Genomic DNA, 18,709 nt, shown 5'->3' on the forward strand with positions numbered 1-18,709 from the left:
GATCGTTGCCCACACAACGTCCGAGGTTAGAAGAGGAATACGGTAGAAGATCAAGAGGTTTTTCTACAAGGTATAACTAGTAATTTTTCTTTCCGCATCATACTAGTTATTTATGGAAATAATACCAAATACAAGAGGCTTACGTTCTAGAATTTCGAATATGTTTTTCGATGTTGTGTTCTTTTGTTTTATTTTTCCTTGTGATTTGATTGTTCTTTTCGGTTAACCTAAAGTTATTTTAGGAAATTAAATATTAGCTTTTCATAAAAGGTTTTGTCTAGTCGGTGGTGGTTGCTCCCATATCCAAGAAGGCCATGTGCCTCGCCACGTCAGTACTGGGAACCAATTATGGAAATTAATATTTAATGGAATTAATAACTTAAGGAGACTTGGGTCGAACATGTTAAGTTCCGCAGGAGATCCAAGTCAAAACCTAAAAGAACAAATAGATTAAGTTTTGGATCAAACGTATTAAGTTCCGCAGGCGATCCAAAATTTAATTTAAAAGAACACATGGTAGCTAGGAAAAGGTTCAGACCTTTGTACAAAATTTTTGTACAGTGGAACCTATAGGTTTTCCGAGTAGCAACCAACACGCCCTCCATGACTTAACAAGAACACCTTTCAGAGGATACTTCTGATCTGTTCTACAATCAGTATTAAGTAATATCAGTTTTATTATTAACAAATAGCAATGAACAACTTTCTAGAAAACTTAACATGTGAAAAAATGTCACAGAAAAATCCTGAAAATGTGCAAGCACTTCAAGCTGATCCAGAACAATGGACCATATACTGTAAAGTGCTGTGCTTTCAGTAATCACAACAGGTTTCATTCACAGAGCGCGAGGCTGCGGCCAATTAGCAAAAAAATTCAAGATTTGAAGCAGTAATTTACCATTAGTTCAACTTAAAATTTTAGGTTCCAGTTTGCATGAGCAAGTAAGATAAACAGAGAAATAATGAGGTTTCCTACTCCAGCATAAGGATCAAGCATGTCCTTAGATACAAAACCAATATCTAGGATTTTAGTAACATGGTTGAGCACAGGATTTTTCTGTGACATTTACAAAATTAGAAATGATAAGGAAGTTATTGAAACATCAATGTAGCCACCCAAATATCAAGGCCAACTAAAATTCATAATTCGTTATGATGCAATCTTTGTTACCTCCGGGCGAAGAGGGCACACGGGGCAGCGGGCGCAGAGGGCGTAGAGGGAATCGGCGGAGAGCTAGGGTTCGCGAGGTCCTGCGGTCGTAGGGAGCTCCGTCTTCGGCTGGAGAAGCGAAGAGAGCTCCGTCGTCGGCTGGAGAAGCGAAGAGAGCTCCGTCGTCGGTCGTCGTCGGCTGGAGAAGAAGCGGAGAGGAGAAGCGGGCTTTTTCGGCGGGCTTTTTCAGCAGACTGATATTACAAAAATATAACATTAGTATTTACTAATTTTTATTAGGATTAATATGGATAATTATTATATGTATTAGAAAAGTTTTAATTTATTATTTTATTTTTTTAAGAAAAAAAGAAAAAAAAATTAAAAAATGTTAATAATTTGAATTCTGATCAGTCAGCATGACCGATCAGCATTCCTGCTGATCGGTCTTGCTGACCGATCAGCATTCTTGCTGATCGGTCAGCAGGAAGCGATATGTGAGAAACGCACGTGCTTAGCGCGTGGATTTTTTGTCGCGTAGGGACGGGCACAGAGGGCGCACGGGAGGCGGGTGCAGAGGATCTGGACTCCTAACAGACGGCACTTGCCTGCCAGCAACACACAGATGGTGCAGGGGATTGCTGACGTGGCGTTGAGGTCGTCAAAGCTGTCGAGCCAACTCAGCAGGCGTTTGCACGGCTGGGTGGTGAGCAAGAACCAACAGCACCCCACATACGAAGGTGAATGGTCGACAACATATGAATCGGGGAAGATGTGGGCCAATCAATTCCAAGATAATTGGAAATCAAGCAGCCATCATGGAGTGGGAGCCCAATTAATAAGTCTATATAGAGAAAGCGACAAACATACCTCAATCCTACGGTCCGATTAACCACGAATGGCGGAAATACCAATGACCGCAGCAGCTGCGGCAGCAGCTATGGTCGCAGGAGCGGTGAGAGAAGCAACAGCGGCGGCGGAGGCTGCGCTGGGGCGGCGACGGCGACAGAAAAGGCGACTGCGGCGGCGGAGGCTGCGGCGGCGATTGCCGCAGGGGCGGTGACGGCAACAGAAAAGGTGACTGCGGCGGCGATTGCCGCAGGGGCGGCGACGGCGACAGAGAAGTCGACTGCGGCGGCAACTGCAGCGGGTGAGGCGTCGACTGCGGCGACTGAGGCGGCGACTGCGGCGAATGCGGCGACTGCAGCGGCGGAGACGGCGAATGCGGCGGCTGCAACGGCTACTGCAGCGTGGCTGCGGCGGAAGCACGCATGGAGCACAACGTCGAGGCACAAGTCCCAGATGAGCACTGGCATGGTAAAAATTTTACTTAATAAAATTTATTTTATATATAAATATATACGAATATATTATAATTATTTTATATTCTTTGTTCGCAGATGAGCACTGTCATGGTAAAAATTTTACTTAATAAAATTTGTTTTATATATCAATATATACGAATATATTGTAATTATTTTATATTCTTTGTTCGCAGTTGTCCATTGGGTTGTCAAATGTATCGTTTGTCTAATACTGGTTGTGAGTATGGCGTTCACAATCCATGGGGCTTCGGGTAATCATTGGCAGAGGGATGGATCAATAGGAGCATGTCTCGGAACATTAGCAACAGTCATTCTGGTAGTATTTGAGTGGATGAAATGGCTGCATAAGGTAAGTTTTAATAATTTTTATAAATATTAATTTTTTATTTCATTAACGTGAAAGCTAATATTTTTTATTGATTATAATTATCCGGTCTTAAACAGAATTGAGCTCTCAAAGTCTTATTCTGCCTCAGGTATTATTCTATCCCTATCTTATATTATTTACATGAATATTTAATTTAAAATATTTTTAAAATATAATATTAGCTTTCAAAATCAATAATCCCTCTAATATTTACCATTATTTATAGAACTATATAAATGAATCAAATATTAAAAAAAAAAAAATCTCTTCCACTGGCTGATTAATTTAACGATGAACTATAAGATGATCCCGTGATTTATTTTTTTTTCCTATAATAAATGAATCAAATATACAATATTTATAATCAAATTTTATCCCACAATGTGGGGTCGGTTATATAGATCATTTTATATAATCATTCAAAATTTTCATTCTTTGTTTCATTCACTACTTTATTAACTTCTTTCTTGACTATTGTTATTTTTTAAGATTTCCTTGTTCTTATAAATATATAATCATTTATAAGCTATTCATTTTTTTCTTATTTTTCTCTTGTATTTTTTCATTCTACTACTAAGATTTTTTACTTAGTGGTACAAATGAATCAAATATATATAAACAAACTTAACATTCAACCCGATAAAAATTTATTTATGTTCATTCAATACATATAAGATATCAAATTAAATAACTTATTAAATTAAATAAACAAACTTAAATAAAAATGTATTCAACTTGATAACGGTCATGAATATAGTTCGTAAATAATAGTTATAAATAGAATTCGTAAATAATATTCATAAATAGAGTTTGTAAATAATATTCATGATCAAAATAAAACTTTTAAAATAAATAAATAAATTTATATTATTGAACTCAATAATCAATTAAATAAATTTAAAATATAAAAATTACATATGATGAAACAAATTAATTGAAAACTTAATAATCTCAATACATTTAAACGAGTCAAATTTAGCTCTAAAATCAAATATAAACTTAACCATCATTAAATTCAACTTGATTCAATTTTTATTTTTCTAGGCATTTACCAAGTCCCAGGTTTAAAAAATTAATAGATGAATTTCTCTTAAGCCCAATGCAACAAAATACATGTTGTTGGATCTTTGAAACAGTTCAAATTATTTTGATAATAATAAGTTTGATTCATTTGATCAAGAAGGTATACTATGAAAAACATTACCCTGCGGCACGTATTCGTACGGATTGGTGTGGTGGATCGATCCACTGATTGATTCAGCATGACTGAATCGATCAGTGGATCGATTTAGTCATGCTAAATGGTCTTCTCGCGTGCTATGAATCGATCCAGCGGAGTTTGGATCGATTCAGCATGGCTGAATCGATCAGTGGATCGATTCAGACCTCGTCTTCACACGGTCGTCTCGCGATCGTAGACGTTTAATTTCCGGCCTTAATCGTGGCCCCAATCGCGATCGAAACCTCCTGGGTTCACCTTCCCCTCTGATTATAGTAAAGTTCAGGGTAGGCGGCCGGAGGCCGCCGACGATAGGAGGGTGCGATGGGCGCGAGAAGACGAGTCAAGCAGGGCTGAATCGATCCACTGATCGATTCAGGTCCGCTGGATCGATTAGTGGATCAATTTAACACAAAATTTGACGCGCGCCGCACCAAATCACACATAACGTGCCGTAGGATACAATTACTCGATATACTATAGCCCTATAATCCTAATATATTTTATATTATTTTAATATAACTTTCATTACCTTTCATTTCTTTATAGTTGTGACTAAGTATTATAGAAATAAAAGTATTACCAAATGCCAAATTATTTTGATAATAATAAATTTGATCCATTTGATCGTCTACTATAGCTCTATAATCCTAATATATTTTATATTATTTTAATATAACTTTCCTTTCCTTATAGTTGTGACCAAGTATTATAGAAATAAAAGAATTACGAATGTTAATGTAAATACATACGATAAGTATAAACAAAAATTTCAGTAGATCTGGACTTCTCAAATTTTGCATAGGACGGGTGGATTTACCTTGATAACGTAAACTTGACTTTACCTTGTTCACCGATAAATCAACTAATTAAATTCATATTTCTATGATGGATTCAATCTCCCAATCTAATTGGGGGCAAATGTCTATGGGAACAAAAAAAATTTAGACGTGACCCAGTTGAAAAAAAGAACAGATAAGAAAAACGTATTTTAAAAAAAAACATATATTCAAGATCAAAATTATCTGATTTCCAGCACAAATAAAAAAAATATATATACTGCAAGATTTTGCAAACATTATAATTACATAAATAAACTTTGTTATACATCAATTTTCTCATAGTGATGAGAAGTACAACTCTAATTGAACTCTAAGATAACAACAAATCTTGATCTTGTTTACAAATTCATACTCAAATACACCCTACATAAATTACAATAAATGAATTTTTATAATTTTAACCATCAAAATTTCAAACTTGACAATATCCTTCAAGATCCAAAACTATTGATAGCTTTATGCTCCTCTATTGTAGCTGAAACTCATCAAACTTAAGATTGTCTCCACGCTCAGACAAGTATTAAAACAGACCACCTACATAAATCATATTTACTCAAACACAAATACTTAAAAACTAACATAAACATTCAGAATTTATTCACATAGTTCTCTGCTTTATTCCAGGCTGCTTCTGTGTCCTCCATGTGAATCCTAACAAAAGGCAGCGGAAAAAATATCAATTTATTAAAATAATTTTGAATTTAAAGAAATACTAAAATTTTGTTATCTAGTAACAATAAGTAAATATATAAATATATAATTTGATTGTGCTATTATAATACAAATGATTAGAGGCTCAATCCATTTGTATGACCCAATATTCATAAAAATCATATTTTAAGTATAATACGGTCGATTCGGTTTACTCAGTTTTTTGGAAGTCAAAATCGTAAACTGAACCGAATAACTTAATTTTAAAAAACTTAAACCGAAACCGGTTGAAATATCGAAAAAACCGAACCAAAAAAACTGAAAATTTTTTATTCGGCCTGTTTTTCCGATTTTAACCAAATTATGCCCACCCCTATATATGAATATATTGTAATTATTTTATATTCTTTGTTAGTAGGTGTCTATTCTATTGTAATATGTGTAGTTTTTATAATACTGATTGCGAGTATGGTGTGGACATACTCTGGGGCTCAGGATGATAAGTGGCAGTGGTATGGGTCAATAGGAGTACTACTCGGAACATTAGTAACAACCATTCTGATATTATTTGAGTGGATGCATCGGATGCGGTCGGTAAGTTTAAGTTAATAATTTTTATAAATATTAATTTTTTATTTCATTAATGTGAAAGCTAATAATTTTTATTGATTATAATTATCCATTCTTAAACCAGAAATGAACTATCAAAGTCTTATGCTGGCTCTAGGTATTATTCTATCCCTATCTTTATATTATTTACATGCATATTTAATTTAAAATATTTTTTAAAATATAATATTATCTTTCAAAATCAATATAATAATCCCTCTAATATTTCCTGTTATTTATAGAACTATATAAATGAATCAAACATTCAAAAAAAAAAAATCTCTTCCACCGTCTAACTAATTTAACGGTCGACTATAAGTTGATCCCATGATTTATTTTCTTCCACCTACGGACCGATTAACCTAGACGAGAATGGTGATATTACCGATGATGATCGGAATACTTGCAATGATGATGGCTCCGGCGGAAGAAGATGGGAGAGATGTTGAGACAAAGGCGGAGAGAAGCATCGCACAAAGAGTGGTTGTTACGACGACAGCAGCGTCTGAGACCGAGAGAAACGCCGAGACCGAGAAAAACGTGGCTGGAAGAAACGCGATGGTGGTTGCGGCAGCAGCTGCGGCGACGGCGATGGCCGCAGGGGCGGTGAGAGAAGCAACAGCGGCAGCGGCGGCTGATAGAGAAGCTGCCACTGTGGTTGCGACGGCGACGGCGGATAGAAAAGCTGCGGCCACAGCAGCGGCAATGGCAGCGACATCGACAGCGACTGAGGCGGCGACTGCGGCGGCTAAGGCGGCGACTGCGGCGGCTGAAGCGGCGACTGCGGCGGCTGAAGCGGCGACTGAGATGACTACGTCGTCTAAGGCGGCGATTGCGGCGGCTGAAGCGGCGACTGCTGCAGCGGCTGAGGCGGCGACGACTGCGGCGGCTGGGGCGGCGACTGTGGCGGCTGAGGCGATGACTACGGCGGCAGCACGCATCACGCCCACGTTGGAGCACAACGTCGAGGCACAAGTCGAAGTTCAGTACTGGCAAGGTAAAAATTTTACTTAATAAAATTTATTTTATATATAAATATATACGAATAGGGGTGGGCATCGCCCGATGTGATCCAGTTTTACTCTATTATGGTTTGTTTTTTCGGTTTCGGTGTAGAAAATCTTTGATCCAAAACCAAACCTTATTATTACGGTTCGGTCCGGTCTTTATTGTAATATGGTCCGGTTTATACGGTCGGTTATCTACGGTTTATATAATGAATTAAATTGATTTTTTGCGACTACAAATATTAGTTTAGAGACAAAGAAAAAATATCAATTTATTAAAATAATTATGAATTTAAAGTTATACTAAAATTTTGTTATCTGGTAACAATAAGTAAATATATAAATATATAATTTGATTGTGCTATTATAATACAAATGATTAGAAGCCCAATCCATTTGTATGACCCAATATTCATAAAAATCATATTTTAAGTATAATACGGTCGGTTCGGTTTACTCAATTTTTTGGGAGTCAAAATCGTAAACTGAACCGAATAACTTAATTTTAAAAAACTTAAACCGAAACCGGTCGAAACATCGAAAAAACCGAATCAAAAAATCTGAAAATTTTCTATTCGGCCTATTTTTCTGATTTTAACTGAATTATGCCCACCCCTATATATGAATATATTGTAATTATTTTATATTCTTTGTTCGCAGGTGTCTATTCTGTTGTAATATGTGTAGTTTTTATAATACTGATTGCGAGTATGGTGTGCACATACTCTGGGGCTCAGGGTGATAAGTGGCAGTGGTATAGGTCAATAGGAGCACTACTCGGAACATTAGCAACAACCATTCTAATAGTATTTGAGTGGATGCATTGGATGCGGTCGGTAAATTTAAGTTAATAATTTTTATAAATATTAATTTTTTATTTCATTAATGTGAAAGCTAATAATTTTTATTGATTATAATTATCCAGTCTTAAACCAGAAATGAAATCTCAAAGTCTTATGCTTGCTCCAGGTATTATTCTATCCCTATCTTTATATTATTTACATGCATATTTAATTTAAAATATTTTTTAAAATAAAATATTATCTTTCAAAATCAATATAGTAATCCCTCTAATATTTTCCGTTATTTATAGAACTATATAAATGAATCAAATATTCAAAAAAAAAAAAATCTCTTCCACCGCGGCAACGACGGTGGCAGCTGCGGCAACGGCGACTGAGGCGGCAACTGCGGTGGCTGAAGCGACGACTCCGGCGGCTAAGGCGGCGACTGCGGCGGCTGAAGCGGCGACTAAGACGACTACGACGTCTAAGGTAGCGACTGCGACGGCTGAAGCGGCAATTGCTGCGGCTGAGGCGGTGACTGCGGCGAGGCACAATTCGAAGTTCAGTACTGGCAAGGTAAAAATTTTACTTAATAAAATTTATTTTATATATAAATATATACGAATAGGGGTGGGCATCGGTCGATTTGATCGGGTTTTACTCTATTACGATTTGATTTTTTCGGTTTCGGTTTAGAAAATCTTTGATCCAAAACCAAATCATATTATTACGGTTCGGTCCGGTTTTTATTGTAATACGGTCCGATTTATACGGTCGGTTATATACGATTTATATAATGAATTAAATTATGGATCTGTATATGGATTTTAGAACCGATTTGTAGTTCTATCTCTGGTTCCAGCAGCAATTTCATTGATCACCCTTTTCTACAATTAGGTCTTCGGCTGTGAGATAACAGGGGAGCAACATATGAAGGTAAGATGTTTATAGAATTGGAGAAGGGGTTGTCAACATGGGATTGAGTTTAATGCTTTGATGAATGTGATGATGTTTATGTAGGGTGTTGGATTTGGAAATCAACAACTCCATCTTGCTCCGACCGTGATCCTTGATAGCGAGCACTTCTTCGGTTGTGAATTAACAGAGAGGTCTCCAATTCGGGTGAGCACTTCTTCGTTAAGCCTTAATCTAATGTGATTATAGCATGTTTAATCTAAGGTAGTTGTGATGGGTTATGGATGAGTAACTAGTTGTGTTGGTTGGATTATCAAATATGTTAGTAGAAATTGTTTACGTGGAAGAATTGTGTATGTTCAATTCATGATGCTTAGTTGTTGATGGAATTAAATTGGATTGGATAAGTTAGATTGTTCATTCATGCCTTTCTTGGATCAGTTTAGGTTGGTTGATAGTTGACACATTGATTATAGATCTTTAGTTTTGTCTTGTATTCTGTATTTATAGTATTCGAGTTGGATGTGATCTTCTGGATTTATTGAAGATGGTTGACACGATCTACAGTTAAAGGCGGGTACCTTGACTTATCATTTTGATATGTCTTGTTGATATGTCTAGTAGGTTATAACCTTTAGTAATAATTATGTTCGTCCTTGTTTCGGTACGTCACTACCGGATACTCGATACATGCTTGTTTGCTCACCTGTTATGCATATTATGCTAGTACCCATATGATTATATATATGTTCAGTGAGGTAGTGACATACTATGCTTGTTATGTTCAGGACCTAGGTTTTTGATATCCTATCTGACCTGTGTACTTTAGATCTTCGTATTTGACCATCGATATTATGATACTCATTTTATGTATATGGATATGGTTATGTTGATCAGTTTATTTCCATGCTTAGTGTCATGCATCATTATTGCATGCTGCGCGATTGTTGGCTCCACTATGGTTGAGCACATCGCCAGTTACATGTACTGCACACACCCCCCACTCATGGGTTAGTGGTATATCAGACAGGTGTGTGGCGGTTCTGCTGTTTGGCTCCGTTGGTCTGAGGACTCAGCGTGGTAGCCGGCAGACAGTTCCGCTCTGTTTGGCTCCGCTGGCATTTAGTGTAGCAGCGTAGTAGCCGGCAGACGGTGGACTCTGTTTGGCTCCGTTGGTCAGGTGACTCAGCGTGGTAGCCGGCAGAGATACCTCCCCGTCATCGTGTACCGGGAGATGAGAGCATTGAGCTCCCCCATTATGATTTGGGGTCACAGGACAGGAGTACTCCGACAGCATCCCGTCCACTCAGTCACTCATCAGGTATAGTGACGGTAGAGTGCACGGTTGTCACAGCCCTACCCACTCGGTCTCACCATTGTGTGTGAGATGACTGACTGGCGTCAGGGGTGACCAGGACGCATCATTGACATCATATGCATTTATGCATTTACTACTTGTGTTTGCTACACTTATATGCTGCATTTGGATGGATGCATATGTTTGACATGCATACAGGATTTATGACACTTCCGGTCTGACGACCTGATTACTCTGATAGGTGGCCCTGGTGAGTACAGTACTCTTCAGCCCTTTTCTATTATGCATTACCTTCTTTTGATTAGGAGACTGTACTCCATAGTTATTACTATTTGTTATAGTTTACTATACATGTCGACTAGGTATCTGCTGAGTTGTTGAACTCACCCCGTGGACACTATCTTTTCAGGTACTAGATTGTTTATGGAGACGCTTGGAGAATTCTGGCTGCCGGTCCCCACATCACATCCGAAGACATGTCTACGTTTTTGTGTATTTTTACTTCGGTATTTATAATTGGTGTAATTAGTGTTGTATTCCGATTTTGTTTCTGGAGATGTTATATTGTTGTGTTGTGTAAGCCTAGTCGGCTAGCAGTTTTAGTTTTGGGTTGTATGTGTTGTCCTTTTCCGCTGTGTTTTTGGTTTTGGTACAGCCGAGTGGGCTGCTTTATTTTTAACTGCGTGGTTGTGTCAGCCAGAGGCTGAATTTGATATTAACTGCGTGGTGTTTGTTTTCTTTTATTGTTATTATTCCAGCCGCATGTGGCTGAGGTATATAGTGCTTGTAGAAAAGTTTCAGATTGTCCGCCGTACAGGGGAGATGTTGTCGAAATTTCTTCGGACAGAGACTCCTCTGGGGCGTGACAATTATGCCCACTCCTATATACGAATATATTGTAATTATTTTATATTCTTTGTTCGCAGGTGTCTATTCTGTTGTAATATGTGTAGTTTTTATAATACTGATTGTGAGTATGGTGTGCACATATTTTGAGGCTCAGGGTGATAAGTGGCAGTGGTATGGGTCAACAGGAGCACTACTCGGAACATTAGCAACAACCATTCTGATAGTATTTGAGTGGATGCATTGGATGCGGTCGGTAAGTTTAAGTTAATAATTTTTATAAATATTAATTTTTTATTTCATTAATGTGAAAGCTAATAGTTTTTATTGATTATAATTATCCAGTCTTAAACAAGAAATGAACTATCAAAGTCTTACGTTGGCTCCAGGTATTATTCTATCCCTATCTTTATATTATTTACATGCATATTTAATTTAAAATATTTTTTAAAATATAATGTTATCTTTCAAAATCAATATAGTAATCCCTCTAATATTTCCCGTTATTTATAGAACTATATAAATGAATCAAATATTCAAAAAAAAAAATCTCTTCCACCGTCTAACTAATTTAACGGTCGGCTATAAGTTGATCCCGTGATTTATTTTCTTTTACTATAATAAATGAATCAAATATACAATAATAACAATCAAATCTTATCTCACAATATGGGGTTGGCTATATGGATCATTTTATGTCATTAAGCTCTATCTTCTACTATATCATCATCTATATTTAAATAAATTTTATCTTATTTTATTATTATTAACTAAGTCTTTTTTTGTTTTCATCTTCCTAGTTTAATATGCATATTTGTCATAGTTTCACATCACCTAACTAAACTATTAATTGGTTGTCTAAGTACATGTTCGTACGTGTCTCTCAGAATTTTTTCTCAATAGATGCAAATTCGACTTTCTCTATAATGCTCTCATTTTTTTTTTGTCTATTCTCGTATGTCCACATATCCACCTTAACATCCTCATCTCTAGAACTCTCATCTTCTACTCATGTGCTCGAGTTATAGTTCAACATTCAGCTTCATATAACAAGCAGGTCTAACTGTGATTTTATAAAAAAAATTGTTAAGTTTTATAGATACTTTATGGTCATATAAAATTTGATGTTCTCCTCCATTTCAATCATCCTGTCTGTATTCTATAAAAGACATCTTTCTCAATTCCTCTATCATTTTACAAAAATGATCCTAAATATCTAAAGCTCTTGGTTCCGAACAACTCGTCATTTCCTTAACAATTGTGTCAGTATGTCTAATATTGCTAAATTTAAATTTCATATGTATTCTATTTTTATTCTACTAAGTTTAAAATTTTTCCCTTCTAGTGTTTTCCGTCAAGATTCTAGTTTAGCATTGACTCTTTCACGTGTTTCATCTATCAAAATAATATCATCTACAAACAACATGCACTACGGTATTATAGTTTGAATGTGTGTAGTGAGTTTATCCATAATTAGTATAAAAAAATAAGAACTCGGAGTTGATTCTTGATGTAACCCTATCTTTATTGAAAATGCTTCAGTTATTTCGCCTGAAGCCTTACTCTAGTTGTTACATCCTCGTACATATCCTTAATTAGTTCAATATATGTTATATTAATGTTTCTTTTTTCTAGAATTCTCCATATAATTTCTCTTGAAACTCTATCATAAGCTTTTTCTAAGTCAATAAATATCATGTGTAGATTTTATTTTTACTCCTGATATTTTTCAATTAATTATCTAAGAACATGTATAGCTTCTATTATCGACCTTCCAAGTATGAATCTAAATTGATTTTCGGTCACCGTAGTCTCTTTCCTTAATCTTTTTTATTACTTTTTTCCAAAGTTTCATAATATGACTCATTAATTTAATACTCCTATAGTTTGTATAATTTTGTATGTCTCCCTTATTCTTATATAAGGGATCTAGAGTACTTATTCTCCATTGATCAAACTTTTTTTTATTTTTAATATTATGTTAAATAATTTTATAAGTCATTCAATACTTTGTTTCCCTAGGCACTTCCATACCTCTATCGGAATATCAGTTGGTCCAACGACTTTTCATTGTGCATCACATTTAAAGCTGGTGCTACTTCTAGAATTTGAATTCTAAAAATTTAAATTTCTATGCTCATTTGACCTACTTAAATTACCTAAGTTAAGTTTGTCACCTAAACCTTTATTAAAAAGTTGATGAAAATATTTCTTCCATCACTCTTTTATTTCTCTATCGTTTATTGTACCTATTACATTTATATTTAATATATTTTATTTGGATAAGATCTCTTATCTTTTTTTCTCACTTTAGCTATTCTATAAATATCTTTTTCCTCTTCTTTGTATCTAATTTTTTATATAATCATTCAAAAATTTCATTCTTTGCTTCATTCACTACTTTATTAACTTCTTTATTGACTATTGTATAGTTTTTAAGTTTTCTTTATTCTTACAAATATATAATCATTTATAAGCTATTCGTTTTTTCCTTCATTTTCTCTTGTACTTTCTCATTCTACCACTAAGATTTCTTACTTAGTGGTACAAATGAATCAAATATATATGAACAAACTTAACATTCAACCTGATAAAAATTTATTTATGTTCATTCAATACATATAAGATATCAAATTAAATAACTTATTAAATTAAATAAACAAACTTAAATAAAAATGTATTCAACTTGATAACAGCAATGAACATAGTTCATAAATAATATTTATAAATAGAATTCGTAAATAATATTCATAAATAGAGTTTTTAAATAATATTCATGAACAAAAGAAATTTTTTAAAATAAATAAATAAAGTTATATTATTAAACTCAATAATCAATTAAAATAATTTTAAAATATAAAAATTACAAATGATGCAACAAATTAATTGAAAACTTAATAATCTCAATACATTTAAACGAGCCAAACTTAGCTCTAAAATCAAATATAAAGTTAACCATCATTTCTATTTATTTTAAATTTGACTTGATTCAATTTCTATTTTTCTAGGCATTTAAAGATCAAGTCTCAAGTTTAAAAAATTAATAGATGAATTTCTCTTAAGCCCAATGCAACAAAATACATGTTGGATCTTTGAAACAGTACAAATTGTTTTGATAATAATAAGTTTGATCCATTTGATCAAGAAGGTATACTATAGCCCTATAATCCTAATATATTTTATATTATTTTAATATAGCTTTCATTGCCTTTCATTTTCTTATAGTTGTGACTAAGTATTATAGAAATAAAAGCATTACCAAATGTCAAATTATTTTGATAATAATAAGTTTGATCCATTTGATCAAGAAGGTCTCTATAGCCCTATAATCCTAATATATTTTATATTATTTTAATATAGCTTTCATTACCTTTCATTTCCTTATAGTTGTGACTAAGTATTATAGAAATAAAAGCATTACCAAATGTCAAATTATTTTGATAATAATAAGTTTGATCCCTTTGATAAAAAGGTTTACTATAGCCCTATAATCCTAATATATTTTATATTATTTTAATATATAACTTTCATTTCCTTATAGTTGTGGCCAAGTATTATAGAAATAAAAGCATTACCAAATGTTCATGTAAATACATAAGTATAGACAAAAATTTCAATAGATCTAATCTGGACTTCTCAAATTTTGTGTGTATATATATATATATATATATGGTGCCAACTTAAAAATAAAAATAAAAAAACACAATACTCAATTCAACTTGACTTGTACTTGTTCACTGATAAATCAACTAATTAAATTCATATTTATATGATGGATTCAATCTCCCAATCTAATTGGGGGCAAATGCCTATGGGGAAAAAAAAATAGACGTAACCCAGTTGAAAAAAAAAATAGATAAGAAAAACGTATTTTAAAAAAAAACTTATATTCAAGATCAAAATTATCTGATTTCCGGCACAAATCAAATAAAATTATACTACAAGATTTTGCAAACATTATAATTACATAAATAAACTTTGTTATACATCAGTTTTCTCATACTAATGAGAAGTATAACTCTTATTGAACTCTAAGATAACAATAAATCTTGATCTTGTTTACAAATTGATACTCAAATACACCCTACCTAAATTACAATAAATGAATTTTTATAATTTTAACCATCAAATTTTCAAACTTAGCAATATCCTTCAAGATCCAAAACTATTGATAGCTTTATGCTCTATTGTAGCTGAAACTCATCAAACTTAAGATTGTCTCCACACAGACAAAGTATTAAAACAGACCACCTACATAAATCATATTTATTCAAAACACAAACACTTAAAAACTAACATAAACATTCAGAATTTATTCACATAGTTCTCTGCTTTATTCCAGGCTGCTTCTGTGTCCTCCATATGAATCCTAACAAAAGGCAGCGGAAACAAGAAACATTAAAAATTGGTTGATGATTGCATTTATTATTCTATCAGAATTCTAATCTACTGAGGATGATATGAAAAAAAAAACAATGGATCATAGGTCTACAATTTGAATAACAAGGAATAATTTCTATTATTCATTAGGAGCCATTAGTAATCATAAGCAGATTCAAAAAGCACCCAATAATCATCATGAACTTGTTAAAAAGTATCGATGTTTCAACTTGCAAAAGAACCATAATTTGATCCCAACATAGTCAGGATCACAGAATAATTGAAAGAAACAAATATTACAGAGAGAATATTGAGGAGCTTGAACTACTTCCTTCGGATCCGTAATGGCTTAGGCAGTCAGTGTGCAGATTTGTTTCACTCGCTAGCTTCAGTTTGGCAGAAATGTCTCTAACCAACTGTGTAATATGTAACCTCGTATTGTTCCTTCCATAATAATATCAAGTAATAAGTGTATAGAAAAATTCCATAGAAGAAATGATTTTGTATGGAGAACGCCAAGCAAACAACCACCACATAAAAGAAATCATTGCAAGCAAAACTAAATGGAAAGCTGATATGATTGAAGCGTAAAAAAATGGCATAAAGGACTAGACAACAATTAGAAGTTTGCAAAAAAAAAAAAACTCAGTAATGAAAATGTAGTTCATCACCATAACCAGGAATTTATGAAAAGAATACAACCTTAAAGCCCCTATCAAAACAAAACCAAGTGAACCACATTTCTCAAAAGAAATTGAAGAGCTTATTCTTTAGCAACACTAGAACATCTAACAAATCTACCGGCATCAAAGAAATTTTTTCAAAGATGGGGGAATATTTAAATTTATAAATTTGATGGCATAAGAACGGTAACCACTATTTAGAGACTAATGGATTTTAGAGACTAGATGAAACTGATAGATATTTATTTTCCTTTTGGCTCCAATTTAGATACATCGGAGGTGGAAAATGAAGACGTTGATTTTGAGTCTGATGATGAGAGAATTATGGATGTAGTTGATGATGCATGTGTAGATGATTTATTTAGTTATGTTTAGTCTAGTCCTCGTTGACTTATTGCCATGTTGAATTGAAACTTTAAATTTTAAACTTAAACTTTTGATATAAGTAGTGATATTACTTTTTATTATTAATATCGTGATGAATTTTATAAATTATCTTGTTAGTTGCATTTTTATATTTATTTGTATCTTATATAAATTATATTATAATGTACGAACTTATTTATGCATAAACATCATAAAAAATGACCATGTAAGAAGCTTTTTATATGTAGAAACATAAAAAAAATTCAACCGCCTAGCCACAGCCTAGACGGCCGAGACGGTAGGCGGTCACTAACCGCCCCACCACTGCCTACCGAGACGGTAGGCGGTCACTAACCGCCCCACCACTGCCTACCGCCTTTTACAACACTGCCCCACAACATGGAAGAATCAAAAATCCTCCACACTGCACTTAAGGAAATGCTCAAGTTCTCGCTCTGGCTATGTTTTCTGATGTTGGCTCAGAGATGAAAGAGTAGATCGTGTAATAGGTACTTAATTATTAGATACTTTCCGATAAGCTAAATTTAGGGGCTACCTCACTTTCATATACCTTGATGGGAAGGTCTACTCCAGTCTAGATCTGGAAATCCCTACTCTGAATCCTCTTCTTGATATCCCATTCACCGCAGCGAAAGATGAATCATTAGTACTCTCACTTAGCGCCTTTGAGGTTCCATGAGGAGCTAACCTCTTTAGTCCGACTCCTCCATTGGCAAGAGCACGACAATACTACCGGAAGCTGCATGCATGACCTCTATCCTTAAGGCAGGATCTCCGCATCACACTATCCTTCACCCTTCATTGCCATTAGTCTCATTTGTTCCCTTCCTCAACTCTCACTACCAGTCCCAAGTTCCCTTCCTCAACTCTCACTACCAGTCCTTCCTCAACTCTCACTACCAGTCCCAAGTTCCCTTCCTCAACTCTCACTACCAGTCCCAAGTTTCGTCAAGCTTTGAAAAAGAACCCTTTCTGTATAGCACATAGGCAATTCCTAGGTCCCTTATAAGTATGACTAGACTCGGCAATGGGCTAAGCTCATAAAAGGAGTAGACCAACAAATAGTCAATTCTCGGTGTTAGACTCGTTGGATCCGAATGTTAGGTGGGTACGATGGCCCTCTCTATTAGAGTAATCATAGGCCAGGTGCATCCTTTGGGGTTACACGAATCAGAGATATAAGCTATACAATATAGAAGGAAGTTAGTCACTGTTGCTCTTCTCAATTTTTGCAGCACTGATCTTTGTTCTAATTTTATTCTATTTTGTTTTTCTTTTCTTTGAGCTGGTTTGCAAGAAGGTAAAGCTTGCAATATAATCCCTACACGATCTTTGCAATCACTAAGAAAGAGCAGAGTACCATGCTACAAGAGAGTAGTAGCTCCAAGGCCCAAGGCAAGGCTGTGATAATAGTTGAGATCATAATCCGAAGCTGCCTTTTATTTCCCAACCAGCAAGTGCAAGGACAGATTCTGGAACCGACCTTCATCAATCGTCGGAGAACAGGGGGAAAGAGCTTCATTGAGTGCGTGAGAGCAAAGCAACAGTGTCAATTCATCCTAACTTCAAAGAGAAATCTTTGCAAATCGCCTAGGCACTCTTTCAAATTCAAAGGACTAGGCCCGCCATTCATCGCGGAGCACCTCTCCTCCCCTTTGCTTCCTAACGAAACTCTTGTACAGGCGATGAAAAATTATAAATCTTGACACCGAACAAGAATCTAAGCTCGGAATAGTTTTTGCTAGGGGCCTCATCACTAGTTCAATTTAATAAGGAATTATCTCAGGTAAAGTGCCCCTTGTCATTTCTTAAACCAAAGAATCAATCACGGACAGTTCATCTGCTCGATAGGGGACTGATCACTTAGTGCTTCCTTCCTTGGCTATATTTGTCTTCCTATTGATGCTAATTCTGCTCATAGTAGCAGCTAGTTATAGTACTGCTCATCGTTGCTAGAGTGATGGCACACTGCTCTCCCTAGTCTACCTTTCTTGACTTCGCTAATGGCACCTATTCAAGGTCTACTTGACTTCGATGATGGGACTCGGGAGACTTCTACGGTTTGCCACTTCGGGTTCTGCTAGTTCCGTCCAATGGGTTCCATGGTTCTGCCCTCTAACACAGTAGACCTCGAAAAGAGCTTTTGTACAAAAAAAATTAGTATGATAGCCATAACTTTCTCTACTCTTCTAATTGCCAATACCTTCCATACTGCCTATACCTTC

At 35.0% G+C, this 18,709-nt stretch overlaps 2 protein-coding genes and 1 long non-coding RNA gene across 4 annotated transcripts; 1 reads left to right on the forward strand and 2 right to left on the reverse strand.

The window, feature by feature from the left end:
• Positions 1–2,088: 2,088 nt before the first annotated feature.
• LOC122050206 (ice-structuring protein 4-like) lies at positions 2,089–2,466 on the reverse strand. The gene has a single exon (XM_042611135.1). It carries the CDS (start codon positions 2,464–2,466, stop codon positions 2,089–2,091), a length of 378 nt encoding a protein of 125 aa, XP_042467069.1.
• A 4,069-nt stretch (positions 2,467–6,535) lies between these two features.
• On the forward strand, positions 6,536–7,290 carry LOC122050207 (antifreeze protein Maxi-like). The gene is made up of 2 exons (XM_042611136.1): positions 6,536–7,160; positions 7,280–7,290. Exons 1-2 carry the CDS (start codon positions 6,536–6,538, stop codon positions 7,288–7,290), a joined length of 636 nt encoding a protein of 211 aa, XP_042467070.1.
• A 7,837-nt stretch (positions 7,291–15,127) lies between these two features.
• LOC122053571 lies at positions 15,128–18,198 on the reverse strand. Of its 2 annotated transcripts, none has more exons than XR_006132247.1 (3): positions 17,845–18,198; positions 15,715–15,858; positions 15,128–15,403 (listed from the first exon to the last, which is right to left on the reverse strand). It is a non-coding gene; the product is annotated as an uncharacterized LOC122053571 (long non-coding RNA). The 2 variants fall into 2 exon arrangements; XR_006132246.1 differs by lacking the exon at positions 17,845–18,198 and adding an exon at positions 17,035–17,360.
• Between the last annotated feature and the right edge of the window lie 511 nt (positions 18,199–18,709).

The sequence above is a fragment of the Zingiber officinale genome, chromosome 3A (assembly GCF_018446385.1).
Source record: "Zingiber officinale cultivar Zhangliang chromosome 3A, Zo_v1.1, whole genome shotgun sequence".
Classification (NCBI taxonomy): domain Eukaryota; kingdom Viridiplantae; phylum Streptophyta; class Magnoliopsida; order Zingiberales; family Zingiberaceae; genus Zingiber; species Zingiber officinale.

Excerpts from the sequence above, each read along its gene's own strand:
- LOC122050207 (XM_042611136.1), top strand. The coding sequence starts at position 6,536 with ATGGTGATATTACCGATGATGATCGGAATACTTGCAATGATGATGGCT.
- LOC122050206 (XM_042611135.1), bottom strand. The coding sequence starts at position 2,466 with ATGCCAGTGCTCATCTGGGACTTGTGCCTCGACGTTGTGCTCCATGCG.